Source organism: Corythoichthys intestinalis, chromosome 5 (assembly GCF_030265065.1).
Source record: "Corythoichthys intestinalis isolate RoL2023-P3 chromosome 5, ASM3026506v1, whole genome shotgun sequence".
In the NCBI taxonomy this organism is placed as follows: domain Eukaryota; kingdom Metazoa; phylum Chordata; class Actinopteri; order Syngnathiformes; family Syngnathidae; genus Corythoichthys; species Corythoichthys intestinalis.
The window spans coordinates 6,165,422-6,186,291 of NC_080399.1; the positions used below are offsets into that span (position 1 = coordinate 6,165,422).

Genomic DNA, 20,870 nt, shown 5'->3' on the forward strand with positions numbered 1-20,870 from the left:
TGGGGTGAAAGGCCTCACCTTTTCTCCTTCAAACATATTGCTGGAAATTGTGGTCAAACAGCTCGATTTTTGTTTCGTCTGACCACAGAACTTTCCTCCAGAAGGTCTTATCTTTGTCCATGTGATCAGCAGCAAACTTCAGTCGAGCCTTAAGGTGCCGCTTTTGGAGCAAGGGCTTCCTTCTTGCACGGCAGCCTCTCAGTCCATGGAGATGCAAAACACGCTTGACTGTGGACACTGACACCTGTGTTCCAGCAGCTTCTAATTCTTGGCAGATCTGCTTTTTGGTGATTCTCGGTTGAATCTTCACCCTCCTGACCAATTTTCTCTCAGCAGCAGGTGATAGCTTGCGTTTTCTTCCTGATCGTGGCAGTGTCAAAACAGTGCCATGCACTTTATACTTACAAACAATTGTTTGCACTGTTGCTCTTGGGACCTGCAGCTGCTTTGAAATGGCTCCAAGTGACTTTCCTGACTTGTTCAAGTCAATAATCACTCACAACAAATTGCTAATTTGTGTTGCTGTACGTATATTTTTGACCCAGCAGATTTGATCACTTTTTCTGTAATGTTAACCCATAATAAAGTCATAAAAGAACCAAACTTCATGAATGTTTTTTGTGACAAAGAAGTATCTGTTTCAATCACTCTATCGGAGAAAAATCAGAGTTGTAGAAATAACTGGAAACTCAAGAGAGCCATGACATTATGTTCTTCACAAGTGTATGTAAACTTTTGACCACAACTGTATGTACAGTATGTTGAATGTATATATCCGTCTTGTCTTATCTTTCCATTCCAAAAATAATTTACAGAAAAATATGGCATATTTTAGAGATGGTTTGAATTGCGATTAATTACGATGAATTAATTTCTAAGCTGTGATTAACTCGATTAAAAATTTTAATCTTTTGACAGCCCTAATTTTAACGTAAATGGCCGTCAATTGCATCAATTTATATATGCCTCAATGGAATCCAGTACCTTGGCATCAATAGTAGCGACATTCATGATAGTCAATGGCATGGACGTACATAGCTGTCAGTGGTATTGACTTACTTAGGCGCCACTTCAATGTTAATGGGCTGTAATGGTAAGTGGTCAAAAATCACAACCACCTATGTTTTCCTGTCATTGAAAATGAAGGGAAAATGTTTGCCATTAAAAATGAATGGAATTCCGGTCATTTTGATATTCAAACGGTGCCGGTCGGTCAAACGGTTTGGAGTCTCCATTGCGTCGAAAAAATGTGGATAATAAGATTATGAAAGAAAGAAATAAAAATAAAGTTGAGGAATTTTACTAGCTGGGCCTTTGCCTTTCAAAGTCCCATCTAATAAAAAAATCTGTTTTCACATACAAAATAATAATTCAATGGTGACGGTACCAATGAGGTGTGCCTTACTTTTTCAGGGAGATGGCAATCCTACTTTTAAATCTCGCGAGAAATCACGAGACTATTGTAATTAGTTGGAAAGACACATTAACATTATGTTGCATCAACAATATCTAATCAAGCTCCTCATTTACTGTTCATGTTTATGTAGAGACTGCATGATTCAATCATGCTCACCTTGGAAACATGATGGCTTCTTGCTGAAAATGCACACTGTCTTTTAGTAAACTTTACAACCTGCCTGATTCATTTTTTTTAATGTACAAGGTTTTGGTACTCAACTAGAATATTATCAGGGCGCTCAATCAATTACATCTGTACTGGTTATCTTTTAACCCTTAATAGGGCACTCATAGCCAGTGTTGTCAGTAACGCGTTAAGTAACGCGTTACTGTAATCTGATTACTTTCTTCAGTAACGAGTAATCTAACGCGTTAATTTTTCCAAGCCAGTAATCCGATTAAAGTTAGTTTCCCAAGTGCCCGTGCGTTACTATTTTGTTTTTGTCCTCATAATGTATGTAGAATGAAGAATACTGTAGTCATGTACGAAGAGCATTCCTCATCGGGGAAAAAAAAAAAAACGGGTCACGTGTTTTACGGTGCTGTTTGAGGCTGAGCGCTGTCTGCCACGGCGGCTAACAACATAGCATTCTGACGTGGCAGCGAGGCTAACAGTGAAAGGCAGGATACGTACCGCAAACAGATGCCTTTGCTCACTGGAAATACAGCCATTACTTCACATTTCTGTCCAGTAAAGATGACAAAAGTATCTCCGTTGGATGTCACGTTTTCTCATCGGGGGGGAAAAAACGGCTCACGTGTTTTACCATGCTATGAGCGCTGTTGGCGGCTAACAAACAACTGGCACCTCTCAGGATGCTAACAGTGGAAGACGTAAGAGAAGAACCACAAACAGCTGCATTTGCTTATTGGACATAGAGCCATGACTTCACATTTCTTTCCAATAAAGATGACAAAAAATATCTCAGTGCGTCGCAAATTTTGCACTGACTCAAAAGGGCAGTCGACCGCTAATAACTCTACATCTAATTCAAGGAACATCTTGGAATTACAGCACAACGCGACAAAAATCGAAACAAAGCCAACAGGTGGAGACAGCCAGCACTTTTACAGTTTGTAACCAGCCTTTACGTACATTTTATAGTTATAGTTTGTAAACATAGGTGGAGTGTGACGTTGTGTGTGTGTGTGTGTGGGGGGGGTGCGTGACAAAAGAGCGAGTCAAAAGTTTGGACACGCCTCATCCTTTGTGCTTTTTATATACAGTGCCTTGCCAAAGTATTCGGCCCCCTTGAATCTTGCAACCTTTCGCCACATTTCAGGCTTCAAACATAAAGATATGAAATTTAATTTTTTTGTCAAGAATCAACAACAAGTGGGACACAATCGTGAAGTAGAACAACATTTATTGGATAATTTAAACTTTTTTAACAAATAAAAAACTGAAAAGTGGGGCGTGCAATATTATTCGGCCCCTTTACTTTCAGTGCAGCAAACTCACTCCAGAAGTTCAGTGAGGATCTCTGAATGATCCAATGTTGTCCTAAATGACCGATGATGATAAATAGAATCCACCTGTGTGTAATCAAGTCTCCGTATAAATGCACCTGCTCTGTGATAGTCTCAGGGTTCTGTTTAAAGTGCAGAGAGCATTATGAAAACCAAGGAACACACCAGGCAGGTCCGAGATACTGTTGTGGAGAAGTTTAAAGCCGGATTTGGATACAAAAAGATTTCCCAAGCTTTAAACATCTCAAGGAGCACTGTGCAAGCCATCATATTGAAATGGAAGGAGCATCAGACCACTGCAAATCTACCAAGACCCGGCCGTCCTTCCAAACTTTCTTCTCAAACAAGGAGAAAACTGATCAGAGATGCAGCCAAGAGGCCCATGATCACTCTGGATGAACTGCAGAGATCTACAGCTGAGGTGGGAGAGTCTGTCCATAGGACAACAATCAGTCGTACACTGCACAAATCTGGCCTTTATGGAAGAGTCGCAAGAAGAAAGCCATTTCTCAAAGATATCCATAAAAAGTCTCGTTTAAAGTTTGCCACAAGCCACCTGGGAGACACACCAAACATGTGGAAGAAGGTGCTCTGGTCAGATGAAACCAAAATTGAACTTTTTGGCCACAATGCAAAACGATATGTTTGGCGTAAAAGCAACACAGCTCATCACCCTGAACACACCATCCCCACTGTCAAACATGGTGGTGGCAGCATCATGGTTTGGGCCTGCTTTTCTTCAGCAGGGACAGGGAAGATGGTTAAAATTGACGGGAAGATGGATGCAGCCAAATACAGGAACATTCTGGAAGAAAACCTGTTGGTATCTGCACAAGACCTGAGACTGGGACGGAGATTTATCTTCCAACAGGACAATGATCCAAAACGTAAAGCCAAATCTACAATGGAATGGTTCAAAAATAAACGTATCCAGGTGTTAGAATGGCCAAGTCAAAGTCCAGACCTGAATCGAATCAAGAATCTGTGGAAAGAGCTGAAGACTGCTGTTCACAAACACTCTCCATCCAACCTCACTGAGCTCGAGCTGTTTTGCAAGGAAGAATGGGCAAGAATGTCAGTCTCTCGATGTGCAAAACTGATAAAAACATACCCCAAGCAACTTGCAGCTGTAATTGGAGCAAAAGGTGGCGCTACAAAGTATTAACGCAAGAGGGCCGAATAATATTGCACGCCCCACTTTTCAGTTTTTTATTTGTTAAAAAAGTTTAAATTATCCAATAAATTTTGTTCCACTTCACGATTGTGTCCCACTTGTTGTTGATTCTTGACAAAAAATTAAAATGTTATATCTTTATGTTTGAAGCCTGAAATGTGGCGAAAGGTTGCAAGGTTCAAGGGGGCCGAATACTTTTGCAAGGCACTGTACATATATATATGTGTGTATATATATATATATATATATATATATATATATATATATATATATATATATATAAATAAGGCACATCCGATATTTTTTTGGCGATTCCGATACTTTGAAAATGATGTGATCGGATTTTTTTTCCCCCGATGAGAAAACGTGACATCCGATGTAACTGCCAAACTCAAGAGCAATATTTTCTATTCAGGTTCTCTTCGTACATGACTACAGTATTCTTTATTCTACATACATCATGAGGAAAAAACAAAATAGTAACGCACAGACACTAAGGAAACAAACTTTAATCAGTTTACTGGTTTCGAAAAATGAACGCGTTAGATTACTCGTTACTGAACGAAAGTAATCAGTAATCAACACTGTCAAACACTTGTCTACTGTGGGAGTAGAATTATTTTGAACACAACTGTAGCTACAGATACATTGGTAATTAGTTAGATACATACACAGGTACACAAATTTCCTTTTCTTTGGAAAATATAACACGAGGATCTATGACTGCGCAAATTTTTAAAACTTTTACAAAGCTTATATTCTTAATTTGCTCACGATGACTTGAAAAAGAAAAATATCACCCAGAAGCACAAGATCAAAAAACAACAGGAGCTTCATCAACCCTGTGCCCTGGAGCTGTACTGCTCGAGATGAATGAAACCTAGCAGTTTCACAAAGAACGTCTTGGTCCGCTCACCTAGAGGCACAACACCAACTTCCGTCATTGTACAGTATTTCCTTGGGGAACGTCTGACGTTCATGCCTCATGACGCCACGACCGCAAATGTTATCGCTGTTTTGTGATGCAAAACGGCAGTCATCACAATGCTTTAGAGGCCTCTGTCAACTAACATCAGTCGTACGGGTGTAATCACTATTGTTAATATTCCATTCAGTCGTAACAATGGCTAGAGGCACCTGAAGGCCAAAAGGGCTGTTTTCATTCATTAACCTAAATTTTTTTGAGTCCCTATGGTGGGGGTGAACAAATGGCATTGTAGAATGTAGGGGGATAGGTGGTCTACTAATCATAATGTTGATGCTCCCCTCAGTAAATCGCTGGTGAATGAGAAAACTCACAAATACGTTCCAAATATTTCCTTCCCGTTAGTGTTGTCCATCACTTGCGCAAGTGGATTCGGAAGCTTGAAAACATCCAGGCTGTTATGATAAAATGTGTTATTTTCCTCTACGGTGAGTGAAAACATTTGAATCCATCTTGGCACTCTCCTAGAACCCAAGGGCGTAGGTTTGGTCTTAATATTGGTCGGGACAATATAACAGCATAACCTGCATGTACACTTTTTGCTGGGGACGGAACATTAATTAGACCAAACATGTTTGGTGAACGGGGGTCAGGGCTACACTTCTCACCAATATGAACCTAATTAATTGATAGGCTAAATGATTAATGCAAAATAAATCTGTATTGACCTATGCTAACTTTTCCACAACAAATTTGTAACGTCTTAATCAGATAATTTTTGTTAAAACTAGTCAAAGAATTTTCTCCATCTTTTTTTAGAGTTAAAGGCTAGTTAATAGATTAATGTGTCAGATTCTTCCCATTCCTTTAAGTAAATATCACTATTTGTTCCTATTGAGCCCATACATCTAAAAGTTGGTCATTTTTCACCTAAATCAAGGAAAAATTACAATATTTTTAACAATATTTTTTGAATAAAGAACATTTCTGATAAACACGTTTTTCTTTTAAGATTAAATATACAAACGTTTTGCTTAAAAAAAAAGTCTGTTAAGCTTATTTTCAGCTAGCTGTTTTTATTTCAAGAAATCTGAATAAAATCAACTTGAAGCACTGTAGCAGTAGCAAAATTAGTGGAGTGTTCCCCACCCCCACAACATTGATGTCTTTTTACTACGGCTGTCAAAATTATCGCGTTAACGGGCGGAAATGATATTTTTTAAATTAATCACGTTAAAATATTTAACGCATGCGCGGAACAACCCACTCACGCATTGCCGCTAACAGACTACAATGGCACCGTTTTATGTATATTGAGACCTAAGAGGCAGAGACAAGCGAATGGAGTGGACACAGGCACTCATCGGAGCCACGCTATTTATTATTATATATATATTATATATATATATATATATATATATAATATATATATATATATATATATATATATATATATATATATATATATATATATATACAGTATATATATATATATATATATATATATATATATTAGGGCTGTCAAAAGATTAAAATGTTTAATCGAGTTAATTACAGCTTAAAATTTAATCAATCGTAATTAATCGCAATTAATCGCAATTCAAACCATATATATAATATGCCATATTTTTCTGTAAATTATATATATATTCTGTAAAATAAATTGTTGGAATGGAAAGATAAGACACAAGATGGATATATACATTCAACATACGGTACATAAGGACTGTAGTGGGCATTTCACTCTACTGTCATTTAAATCTGTCTATGCTGTCCTCACTCCGAAGCGTCTACTTTTTCCAAAGCTAGACAGCTAGTGAACGACGCCTTAATAATTAGACTTCTTCCTTTTTCATCTGATTTATTAATAAAATGGCCTCAAACCATTTTCCTCTTTAGACCGTCGTAAAACTACAAAAAAAAGTACACAAGCATTGCATTAGCAACAACGTTAGCTTAGCACGCTATACAGGTTCACTAAACATAAACAAAAAGCGTCTCATACAAAAAATATAACATTTTGCTTACTAACATAATATGTACATTCTTTACAACAACCATACTTACGGACAAATCTTGTCCAAGGATCATATAAGCATCAACATTATCAGCCCGAGACGTCGTGCAGCCATATTGAACTGGACTGAAAACAATAAACCATGTCGCAAAGCGACCACAAGAGTTCGCTGTTTGACAGCACAAAAAGCCTTGCTGTAAAACTTACCAAAAGGCAGAATACTTTCTGAGCGGGACATGTGCGTTAATTGCGTCAAACATGTTTAACGTGATTAATTTAAAAAATTAATTACCGCGCGTTAACGCGATAATTTTGACAGCCCTAATATATACATATTATATTATTTATAAGCTTTGGCATCTCCTCCACAACATAACTATTGTGGCGAGCGACATGGGGGAAAATGACAGGAGATGAGCTTTTTCTTAACACCCTCTATTGAATAGAACGCAGAGAAGATATACCATTTGCAGCCACCACTGACAGTCATGGTTGCCCAACTTCCCATCATGCATTTGGGCAGTTAAGAACTAGGGGTGTAACGGTACACAAAATCTCGGTTCGGTACGTACCTCGGTTTTGAGGTCACGTTTCGGTTAATTTTCGGTAGAGTAAAAAAAACAGTGTTGGTTATTATTATAGCAGAGTCTTAAGACAGCAGTAAATCAACAAAGACAAGTCAACTGTGCCCCGATCTACCACTCAAGAGATCTGATGGACTCAAAAAGTAGGTTACGATTGCATATTAGTTTGAAAATCGACCGGATCCACCGTATTATTACACGAGTGACTTCCGCCCCGATCCTAGCTAGTAGTATTGACGCAGGAGGGCCGCGTCTCGCGTCAAATAATAAACTCTGCCATTCTTTTCGCGTGCATCGCGTTGAGCCGCTTCTGGGACGCATCTAACACGCGGCCGCACTGCGACTGGTGTGCATTGGCTGATTGACTCTAACGCCCGCGTTTCACTGCGTTCTCGCGGCAGCCATGACGTTTCTTTATACTATCCTGCCATGTTGGTCCTCATTATAGTAGAGAAGACGGAGTAAATATAATCTACACAGAGAAACTGTAACCCGATCGACTCACAGCCTTGAAAAGTAAGGGTTATATTACGTCAGAAACTCGTTCGGTATGCGTCCGTTCCGAACTGACTACCACGTACCGAAACGGTTCAATACTATTACATGTACCGTTAAACCCTTATTAAGAACAGTTAAGTCGCTACAGTATCATTTAGTGAAAAAGCACAACAAAAATAATATTCCTATCTCTCTCTCTAAAACAAAGTAATGTTCACAAAAAGAAAAGCGCTCAATGCAAAGAGAACTGGCATTCCCAATCAAAATAGCTATGCAAAATAATACTCAGTTTGGTCAAACTCTATTCAAACATTTCGTTTAGCTCAACAAATACACTAGATGGCAATATTCAGTCACAATATACAAACAATCAAAATTACTATAACTTGTACTCACATTTATCTTTTAAGAATTACAAGTATTTCTATCCGTGGATCCCTTTCACAGAAAGAATGTCTAAAATGTTATTGCCATCTTGTGGATTTATTGTTATAATAAACAAATACAGTCAGTTGAATGTATACATCCGTCTTGTCTAATCTTTCCATTCCAACAATAATTTACAGGAAAAATATAGCATATTTTAGAGATGGTTTGAATTCCGATTAATTACGATTACTTAATTTTTAAACTGTGATTACCTCGATTTAAAAATTTTAATCATTTGACAGCCCTACTTTTTACATTACTTACTGTGGCTGCTGCTGGCGGAAAAAAACTTCTAATATCCCTCGTCTTTGAAGGGGGCGGGGGAGGCGGCATGTTGTTTTTCTGTTGGGCTGTGAATGCGTGTGTGTGTGTGTGTGTGGGGGGGGGGGGGGGTTAGGTCATCAGCCAATGAAACGTGCGTTTGAGGGGGAAAAATGGACCGGCACATTCAGCGAGTGAAAAGGGGTCAATATAAGTCTGAACATAATGAAAGTACTGTAATTCACGTAATAATGCTAGGATGCTAATTCTATCCTTACAACATATAGGAAGACAATCTAAATGACCTATATAACTGAAGTCATTATATAATGCAAATAAGGTTGCTTAAAAGCATCCTGAAAAGTTGGTAGTGTTATGTCCCTACCGTCCCTATGCAAACCTACGCCCTTGCCAGAACCACATCCAAGTTTGTGAAAAATTCTTCCCCCTGTGCTTATACTTTAAGTGGAACATTTCATTTTAGGGAAAATGTACAGTAGGCATCCACATATAGACCACAAATGTTGAGCTAGGAAACAATAAAAACAACCTCATTCAGTGTGACGCAGTTAAGCTCCACAACTACTGCATTTCTCACACAATGTATTGAAATAAATGGTTGTCAATGACTACAATGTGTCATACCAGCTCGTGAGTGACAACACATTCTATTGTGTATTCATCTTTTAGCCAATGAGTGTTTTGTGTTTGGAGGTTTTAAGGTTTGTCATCCCTCAACTGCTGTATTGGCCCCTTGTCTTTGCTAGCCAGAACATGCATGACCAAAGAGACTGTGTATAGATTTGTTGGGTGCCAAGCATGTAGAGATTTCAACAAGTGCGGTGACATTCAGTGAAGCTCTGCGTTGACGTTATTCATCGTCCTGTGAACTCAAATCCATGTCACAGTAATTTAGGATCAGTGTTGTCAGTAACGTGTTAGCTAGTAACGCGTTACTGTAATCTGATTACTTTTTTCAGTAACGAGTAATCTAACGCGTTCATTTTTCTACACCAGTAATCTGATTAAAGTTAGTTTCCTTAGTGTCTCTGCGTTACTATTTTTTCATTGCCTCCATACGTATGTAGAATGAAGAATATTGTAGTCATGTACGAAGAGCATTTTGAATAGAAAATGCTAAAATAAAAGGTTCCCAGTATGTGTTTTCATGACAACCTCTTAGCTATTTCCTGTTTTGGTCTCGCGTCATGTGTTGTGGGACTGAGGCGGGTGGACATTCGCGCCGAGTGTTGAGACGTTGCGAGGGAATGTTGATCCGTGGATATCCATGAATGAAGGTATTTTTCCTTCATTCTGGAGGGTATCAGCAAAAGGTTGCGCAGCCGTTTTGTAGCTTTGCCGTAGCAACGACGGGCAGTCATTGCTCCAGGTTGGCAAGCTTTGTTTACATCACATGCATGTTGCACATTTATGCCGTGAGGTGATGTGTTCGTTTAGCATCTGTGGGATGTATTGTAAGTCCGACTGAGTGTAAAGTGCTTAGTTGCCGCCACGTTTTGTGGCCAAATTGACCGTGTGTGTGTTGAGAGGAGTACTTCCGGGTTGTTAATGTGCACGGCTGCACGCGCATCCGCGCCCGCCACCACCTTTGTGTTTATTGCACTGTATAATCCACTTGTGTGTTGTTGATTATTATGCCGTCAGTTTGCATTTTTTTACATTGGCCCTGATATGGAGGAAGTCAGCGTGATGTCACGATGACGTCACCTCGCTTAGCAACAGGTCGCCATTTTGCGAAGGGGGAACACGCAGCTAAACATTCCATTGACAAACGTCTGAAATTCATATATTTCAGGTGTGTTTTACATCTTTTTTCCTAAAAACGTCTTAAACATGGCTTACTATAATCACGAGTCACTGCCGACAGATGCGAGGAGGCGGTACAATTTAAAATTACCGTGTATTGGCTTGGAAATTTGCCCTTACAAACTTGCAGCTGATAGCTGGATGAACAATCCAAAGGAATGGCCTGGAGTGGAGTTCGGAAACATCTACAACTATACCTCATAAAGTCACCCAGTAAGTTGACCTTTATCAATTCTAGGCGACGACTACTCACTATTTTTATTTAAAATTTTAAAACCTTTTCATTGCCTTTAAGATACTTTTTGCATGTATTACCCTCTAATCGTTTTAACCACAGTTTTTGGGGGGGTTAGCTTTGAAGCAGTTGACCACATTAGTCACGCAGAGTATTTAAACCGTTCTTATTATATTTTATATATATATATATATATATATATATATATATATATATATACAGTATATGCGGCTTATAATCCAGTGTGGCTTATTTGTTGATTTGTTTGTGTTGATAGGCAACACGTGCCTCCTAGCATGCATTGCAGCCCTACAGATGTAAGTAACAATCAAAATTCAGCATGCATTGTAGCACTACAGATGTAAGTAACAATGAGTATTCATGTTCTGTGCTAATTATTTATTATTATTTATTTATTATTTTATTATTATTTACTGTTCCAGTTGTTTCATTAATTGCTTGTTATGGTATTTGGTAACACTTTATTTGACAGCGGGGTCATAAGACTGTCATAAGACCATCATAATTATGACATGACACTATCATGGGCATTACGGAATGCTTATTACAGATGTCATTAAGTGTCATCCAGCAAATTATGTTACCAACTCCATTTATGTCCAGCTCGGATGTTTTACATCCATTCAAAAGTGAGATCATATGCCGAATAAAACTGAATGATATCTGTTATAAGTATTTGTTAATGCTCATGACAGTGTTATTTCATAATTATGTCTAATTGTCTAATGACAGTCTTATGGCACCACTGTTAAATAAAGTGTTACCAGATACCGTAACTAGCAATTAATTAAATAACAGGAATAGTAACTGAATAAATAATTAGCACAGAACATGAATTTTGATAGTTATTTACATCTGTTGCGCTGCAATGCATGCTAGGAGGCATGCTGGACAACGACAGTTTTGACAGCAGGTGGCATAAAAGGTTGACTGTCCCCCCCAAGGGAGCAGTGATGGCCAAATGAAGCTTCTTGAAGCTTTTCAGCCAATTGGTTAAACGCTTCATGGAGATTCGATTGTTCTTCTGACCGTCATATGATGCCGCTGTCTAATGAAGTGTTACCGGCTAATATCTTTTGGTGTCAATATCCTATAATACAGTGAGGACAGATGTGGCTTATAGTCCAGTGCGGCTTATCTATGAACAAATGCCGTTTTCGTGTGACATTTGGTGGGTGGCGGCTTATAGTGCGAAAATTATGGTAACTACATTCAGGTATTTTCTTAAGGCATTTTTTTAGTACGTTCTGCCTGTATGCATCTAAGCAAAACAAGTTTAGAGCGCACGGTAGTACTTTGGGTGTCAAATTCGACTCATGTAGGACGTTTCGCCTATGTAGCACATTTTGGCAGAACACGGTAATTCACCTCCAAGCGTTATTTAATAATTCAAGTTACGGTAATGATAACCACTGCCTAGTCTATTGAATCGTAGCAGCTAATTGGGGCAAAAAAAAAAAATCGATTAAAGTTTACTCACCAGTAATAAAATGTCGGCAGTAAACGTAAATGTGCTTGGATTTCGGCTCCCACAGGCGAGAATAGGCCACGGAACCGTCTTCTTTTACTGTTCCTCAATTAATTGCTTTCAGCCATTTGTTTCTCCTTTTCTTCTCGCGAGGAAAAATGAAGAACTTCATATGCGGCTCCGAACTCTTCCTTGTGTGACAACCCGCAACACAGCAACTTTTAGCCATTCCGACGCAAAAAAGACAGCAAATAAGACGAAAGTTCAATGCGTTTGTATTACAAGTGACTCGTCTATTGCCCCATTGTCAATATGGCGACGCTTTGTTGTGGCTGGTGATGTCATTAAATGCCCGGATGTCCGTCTTCCTCTATGCTGTTAACCATAACCCGAAATTCAGAAGTTTTGACATTAGGCTTAGAGTTAGCGGGGTTTAATTGGTCGGTGGAGTTGATTTCAACAAATTCCAAGCAGTTTGTCAGATATTTGTTAGTTTCAGGGCTCCGGAGTGGCTAAGCTAGCGCGAAATTCTGATATTCCCCTTTAAATTCAATCGTCTGAAAGTCAATTACATGTGATGACATTTTTCTGTTGTCATTCTTATGTTGAGGCGGCAAGGGGAGAAAAATGGGTAAAAAGTAACTGATAGATGACTTTTAAAGTAACTTAGTTACGTTGATAATGAAGTAATCAGTAAAGTAACTAGAATACTTTTTTGAGGCGTAACCAGTAATTAAATGACTTTTTCAAGTAATTTGTGACAACACTGTTTAGGATAACTCAAATGGAGCTCTATTTTACGTACTGTACATATCTAAATACGCCAGAAGCTACGCTAAAGATTAGCAATTAAGCTTTAACCAAGAAAATTGTACAGGTGGAACAGTAATTTTGACATTGCCTGCAATTTGTCCGGGATTTTCAATCTTTTTAACGGACATGGCGTACCGAAAAAATCCTACAGGAAAACATGAAAGTTAAAAACAAAAACAAAAAAAAAAAAAACAAACATGTGTTGTAGTGACTACAAGGACGAGAACATTAAGGTTTTCAGTGGCAACTAAGAGCACAAACACAACTACTGTGAGTCCTAGCCACAAAAAAAAAAAAAAAAAAACTAAACAAAACAACAACCTTTGTGTTCCTGGAATCTCATCCATCCTCACGCAGTGCATTTAGGGACAGCACGTAAAACACAACACCCCACACATCAACTGTTTCCAGACTCAACAAGTGCAACAGTATGGTTTTTCTGTCTTCAAAAAGATTTTTTAGTAGTAAATATTAACTATTACATTTCGTAGATACATATGAAATACAATTCAACTTTATTTCACAACATTACTAATATTGTGTGTTGTGATCACATGTAAAATTGTGTTAAAAATCAATTAAAAAAATTAAGAACCGTAGAACAAAACCACTTTAATGGGTATAACACATGCACATACTTCAATTTTAGATCTGTAAGGTTTTTTTTTTTTTTTTTTTTTTTTAAAGGGAACCTCTGACTTAAAGACTTGTAGGCTGTAATACGCCACAATTGTTCTCTTTTATTAAAATATATTATAAACACATATATTATTACCATTGAATTTTTAATCTATAATATTTAGTACATTTTTTGCCCCACGGAGAGTGCCGTGTTTTACGCACGCAATGTACGCTGGTGGTGATGACGCAATTGGGCTGGACTGGGAGAATAGCTATACTAGCTAGCAAGTAAAACTAGTATTACGACCGGCATGATTTTTATCACATTCTGTTGTTGGTCAGATTGTTCTGTTACAGAGATGAGGGATGAGTTCCCAATGTCCTACCTGCATCCAATTCCAGCTCATCTGTAGTTTCTTTAAACCAATCCTAGGCGGCTTGACCAGATATTGACTAGTTGCCATTTGACAGTTTGTATGTCGTGGCTAGTTGCATCTCTTTTTCAGGTTTTACCGCACAGACAGACAACGCCTGTGGGTTGCGATTGCTTTATAAGGAAAATCATGACTCTAACGTCCCGTGGAAGTTCAGTTCTGTGGTCTATGCGCTCATCTGTCGCACTGTTGCTGCTGGTTTTGTGAAATATCGACTTTGAATATCACTTTTCCGCTCGGGTTCAAATTGGAAGGGCAGAACCGACGACATGTTTTTGTAGCTAACGAGTGACACTGTGGAAGTACAGCAGCGCTGCCCAGTGATGTCACCGCCCAGAGTGCATTGCGTCATCAACAACAATGGCGACCTACTAATTAATTTTTCAAATTTTATGAAACAAAAACATGAAGAGGGGTTTGAACCTCAAATCATTATAACTCATACTTTTATCAACTTTTATCTTTTAAGAAGTACAAATCTTTCTGTCCGTGGTTCACTTTAAGGTAATTTGCAGTGTTTTATAATGGAAACCTTGGGCCATGGTGGACAGGCAGGGATGAGTTTCCAATAGGGTTGTTCCGATCATGTTGTTTTGCTCCCGATCCGATCCCGATCGTTTTAGTTCGAGTATCTGCCGATCCCGATATTTCCCGATCAGATTGCTTTTTTTTTCCTCCCGATTCAATTCCAATCATTCGCGATAATTTTTCCCGATCATATACATTTTGGCAATGCATTAAGAAAAAAATGAATAAAACTCGGACGAATATATACATTCAACATACAGTACATAAGTACTGTATTTGTTTATTATGACAATAAATCCTCAAGATGGCACTTACATTATTAACATTCTTTCTGTGAGAGGGATCCAAGGATAGAAAGTCTTGTAATTCTTAAAGGATAAATGTGACTTTGTATATTGTGACTAAATATTGCCATCTAGTGTATTTGTTGAGCTTTCAGTAAATGATACTGTAGCCATTTAACTGTTCTGCCCAAATGCATGATGGGAAGTGCAACCATGACTGTGCGTAGTGGCACCAATTGATATATCTTCTCTGCGTTGGGAAATAACATAGGGTGTTAAGAAAAAGATCAACTACTACCTTTCTTCCCCACATTGCTTCCCACGATATTTCTAATTGTTGAGAGAGGGATTTTAAGGCTTTAGCCAACTAAAAATAGGCTCCAAAGACTGCCAAAATTCACTCTACTCATTTTACGCTGCCTTTTAGCTCTATAAATAGGTAAAACGGCGCCATTATAGATTGAACGCGACAATGCGTGAGTGGGTCATGCAGTGCATGTGTTAATTGCGTTGAATATTTTAACCTGATTAATTTTTTAAAAATTAATTACCGGCATTAACACGATAAATTTGATAGCCCTACTTTAAGCCAAAACTAAAGACTTTGGATGAGTTAAGACATTTTTTCTTTAGCGTTAAATACAATTAGAAAACGATTTAATCAAAAAAAAAATATATATTAAAAAAAGGCATGTCCGATATTTTTTTGCCGATTCCAATACTTTGAAAATGACGTGACCGGACCCGATCGATCGGCATCGATCTTTAGTTTCCAATGTCATACCTGCATCCAAATCCAGCTCATCAGCAGTGTCTTCAAAGCAATCCTAGGCGGTTTGCCAAGATATTGACTTGCTGCAATTTTACAGTTTGTATATTCCGTCGTTGCTAGTTGCATTATTGCCCTGTTTTTTTTTTGTTTGTTTTTTTCATTTTTCAGCCCCTCCCCGTGGAGGCAATGGCTACCTACTAGTTACATTAATTTTTCACATTTTATAAAACGAAAACATTAAGAGGGGTTTGAATCTCAAATTGTTATAACTCATACTTTTATCAAATTTGATCTTTTAAGAAGTACAAGTCTTTCTGTCCGTGGTTCACTTTAAGGTAATTTGCAGTGTTTCATAAGGGAAACCTTGGGCCATGGTTGACAGGCATGATGTTGTGAATGTAATATTGTAAGCCCCACTCCCACATTGCTTGCTTCTAAATGAAGTATTCATCTTCCACATAGCATGTGTCTTATTGTGTTTTTAAATTATTTTTCAAAATATTATATCGGAAGATTTCTTGGAGAAAAAAATACAAAAACGTCGATATGAGACTCAGAATTTGCCCTGTACTGTAATTGTGTTTTTGTTAGTATTGATATAAATCAGAACTGTTTCAGGAACCAATATGTTCGGTTATTGCACAACACCTTTAAAAAAAATTTTTTTTAAATTTATTATTTTGGTCTATATCAATGTTTTTCAACCTTTTCTGAGTCACGGCACATTTTTACATTGGAAAAAAACTCACGGCACACCACAAACCAAAAAAATTACTTTCTGGTCAGTGTATTTAATTAAAAAATAATTTATTAATATTTATACTTACTCAGTGTAAAATTTTACCCAGTTCAGATGAACACAAAGCCGATATCCTGGCAGGAATCTTCTTCAACAGCTCTCATTCTGTTTTTATTTTTCAACATTCTAGAGTTTCGTCTTCCATGCTTCCTCTTTCATCCTACCCCAGACATGCTCAATGATGTTCATGTCTGGTGACTAGGCTGGAAACCCAAGAATGTTGATGAACTCTGGGAGGCATGCAAGACTGCTTTCTTTGATGTTCCTCATAATTTCATCAATAAATTATATTAATCATTGCCGAACCGCATGGATGCAGTCCTTCAAGCTTATGGAAGTCATACAAAATATTAAATTTGGATCTTACAGCACCGCTACTTAATTTGCTTATGTAACATATTTTTGTATTTGAAGTACATTTTTTTTCCAATTTTCACACTACTTTCCGTAGGCGACAAAACTTATGTCTTGCCAAAATTTGACCTTTATGTCTTCATTAAATGATAAATCTTCCTTCAGTGAAATAAATATATTTTTGTACATTCAACATCATTTGGGAGGGTCTTAGCTTTCATATGAGCCATTCCTGAAACCAATTGAATAATTAAAAGTCAGGTTATTAGCAATTGTTTCTGCAAAATGGATAAGCGACAAGACTTTTGTCAGGGACTGTATATAACTGAACACATTACCGTATGTACTGCAAATAAGGTTGCTTAAAGTGATCCTCTAAGTTACTGTAAATACATGTAGGCTCTAATAAACCACAATTGTTCTCTTGTACTAAAATATGTTGTTAGAAACACATAAAATGTTAAATCAATGGCAATATTTTATAATATTTAGTCCGTATTCTGACCGTTAGTTGGCGCCATGGTTTGCGGGCTCGCAGTGATGACGTCATTGGGATCTTTCCAAATGTGTAGCGTGTTCAACAATTGCTTATTGCTGCCTAAACTCGCGAAGTAAAATGCCACGATGTGCTGCTTTTGGATGAAATTTCCAGTCAAATGGAAACAAGGGGAGTGAAGTGAGTGGTCAAGGTGGAATTATTATTTTTAGTGAATAAATGTTCATAAGTGGAAGCTTCTCCCCCTTTTTAGTCCCTGTATGCACGTATCCTACCCACCACGCGTTACAACTAGCGCCCGAACATTTTTCCTGGATCCTCAGTCAAGTAAGGGATCCGTCTATTTTCTGGATCCGACAGTCCCACCGCGTCTTCAATATTGGTTTCAGATCTGTCCATTTTTTTGATTCGTTGGTCCCACAGCGGCTTTTCGGATCAGTCTATTTTGTGGAATCGATGGCCTAATCGCGGCTGCGACATTGCCATGGTTTCGGTCTAATTCCTGGATCTTCGAGTGAGTAAAAAAGCGGATTTGGATTACTATTGCTATCGTTTTTTGTTGACTATTCTTCGTGGGAGTTTTCCCCAAATCATACTAAATAATTAAAGCACTATGGCACGCTACAGTGACGAGAGTGGCTCTGACGTGGACCTTACAACAATGTTAGAGTTTGTCAGGGAACGCGTGTTTGCGTACTGCTGAGCTCCCGAGTGAAGAGTGGTCAAGGTGGAAATATTATTTTTTGTGAATAAATGTGCATAAGCGGAAGCTTCTCCCCTTTTTGGTACTTTTATACACGTATCCTAGCTACCACGCGTTACAATGTACAAGACATGGATTACACAAGGTGTGCTCTTTGGCCTGTACTGTATATAAAGCACACGACAGCTCTGGATGCTAACAATCTACATAATTATATTGGGATAAGCTTGAAAACGCAATATGCTTACCTTGAATATCTGCTAATAAAACCGGAGTTCCAAACAGCATACACTCTGGCTCCCAACTGGAGTTCCCACTTCCCAACACCAACAGCACTCTCTCGCATCACCAGTTTTGCCCAACGTTTGTCTTATCAGGTCTTTGCTGCACGCATTTTTCTCTGAAACTCGTCTTGTGAACGACCGGCAGTGCTGTCCTGCTCTTCACTTTTCAGATCTGGTTCAAATAGGAAGGGTAGAACTGACGACATGTTGGGAAAGCTAAGAGTGACACGCTGGAATTTCGGCAACGGGACCGGTGACGTCACGCACTGCGACGTAACAAGAATGGCAACCTATCACTTAAAATAATTTCACAAACTTTATTAAAACAAAAACATTAAGAGGGGTTTTAATACCAAATTATTATAACTCATACTAACATTTATCTTTTAAGAATTACTTGTCTTAAAAATAGAGGATCCCTTTAAAACTCTAGTTCTACAGGATCTAGTCTGTTGAAAAGCCCTAAAATATCAGACCAGGAGCCTTCATGCGAAAGCCAAGGCAAAGCATACAAAGCCCTTTCCTGCTTCACAGATGTAACTGCTGACCCCCAAGTTTTGAAAAGGTCCAACCACGCTGTGTGTTCATAAGTTATTGACCGTTCAAATTCCACACCTTTATCCGACCGTTGCTAACAGGCTTATGTGGAATCACAACTCTGTTGCAATAGAGATCAAAGAAATGTATGAGAAAATGACAGTGTTTACTCTACGCAGATTAAACCCTTATCAGCATCTTCAACAAGTGAACCAGAAACGCTGTCCTCATTCAGGGATCCAGACTGTCCCTAAACGCTCCCGTGTACGATAATATAATACTTTGAAAAACGGTTTTGTTGTTGAAAAACGTCCGCTAAGAGGAAACATAGTCTGATAATGAGGAATTTTGGGAAAAGTTGCTTGGAAACATCAAATTATAATCATTAAATGGAATACTATCCAATACTATTCAGATCTTCATTACCGTGTCATTGGGAAATTAAAGACAGCCACTTTATGGTTTCTCAGCCAATGTGTCAAATCAAAACGCAAACTCGCTATGAAACACTCAGCACCTGAATTATCGCCAACAACCAATCAGAGTTGAGCTGTTTCCCATATTTTAATGAAGCAGAAATTCAATTAGAGCATCGCTTATTTGCATGTCGCATATCAATGAGAAATCCTTCCGACTCAACTTCAGCTTGAAAAAACAGATTCTGAACATATTAAAACCCAAATTATCTCGCAAACTTCAATGAAGTTTAGTTAAAAATTGCACAAAATCATCAAAGAGGACCTTTTAAACATATGGATTTACTTCAGAACACAAGCAAATTATTCGACAATATCTCGACAACACTGCACATATCTTACCTTTGTGTGAGAGCCTTATTCTGGGATAAACACTGTTGTCGGTATCAACTGTCTTCGGCACCAAACACATTATTAGTGCCAAAAAGCTGGTCCTGACGCAGCCTCCCGTCATCTTCGAAACAACCTTCACGTTCATCTACAAAGCAAGCTTGCGAGGGATGCTTAACGCCAGCTAATAAACTGAACGATTAATAGCGGATCTTGATCAAAACTATGCAAAATGGATCCCCTGGAAGGTAACGGTCCATTTCTGGCTGATCATTGCAGCTCTCTTCACTTCCTCACAGTCTCCTTGCTCCCTTATAGCAGTCTGCTGGAAGCCGCATCCACCCACAAGCGAGCTGGGAGGACAGCGCTGACTATTATTCTCGCTTGCTCTTAGTTACCAGGGAGAGGAGAGGTCCAGTTCACGCTGCAATGCTCACTGCTCTCCATATGTTGGTCCTTATGTTTGTTTGTCTGGATGTTGAGTCGGATGCTTTTCCCCGGGATTTCAAAGGAAGCAGCAAAAATAGAGAATTCCATACAGATGATCAATAAGATCTCACTACATTAGTCTTTCCCAGCAGGCAGGAAGCGCTGCAGTGCTTCGACTCCACTTGAGTCCTCTGGAGTCAGTCAATGTTTGGACGGGAGCCCAGCAGAACGCCTGAGTGAGAGAGGGGAGGAGCAGGGAGCCTCGCGCCTGGCGTGCGCTCGATAGGTTCAAGGCACCAGAGTGAAGCTTGTAAAGCTCTGCCCAAACAGGAAGGGAGGATCCCGAAACCTCACCTCTAAAGTGAGTCAGTAAGGATGATTGCTCACAGCGCTACCGATCTGGCCGCGTGCCATTGAACGTGTGCTTGGTAATGAATGCTGCCCGCAATCTGAGGTGAACTTATTTGAAGAGTTACTTACAGTTGAGCAATTATTTAGTCATAAAACAATTTACGGTTAAGGTTTATTTGAAAGCTTATGGTATCATATGATGTCATAATCATAACATGACACCTGTCATAAATATGAAATAATACTTTTGACAGATGTCACAAAGTGTTACGTCACTTTGGATGCGAAGTTG

At 38.6% G+C, this 20,870-nt stretch overlaps 1 protein-coding gene across 2 annotated transcripts in view; it reads right to left on the reverse strand.

Annotated features, from left to right (window-relative positions):
- The window catches only part of sema3e (sema domain, immunoglobulin domain (Ig), short basic domain, secreted, (semaphorin) 3E), an 80,492-nt gene extending 60,006 nt beyond the window's left edge, over window positions 1-20,486 (reverse strand). For both annotated transcript variants that reach the window (XM_057837241.1, XM_057837242.1), the window contains exon 1: window positions 19,811-20,486. In XM_057837241.1, the coding sequence (XP_057693224.1) occupies window positions 19,811-19,946 (136 nt within the window). In that variant the 5' untranslated portion in view covers window positions 19,947-20,486. The remainder of the gene's footprint in view (window positions 1-19,810) is intronic.
- Window positions 20,487-20,870: the final 384 nt, after the last annotated feature.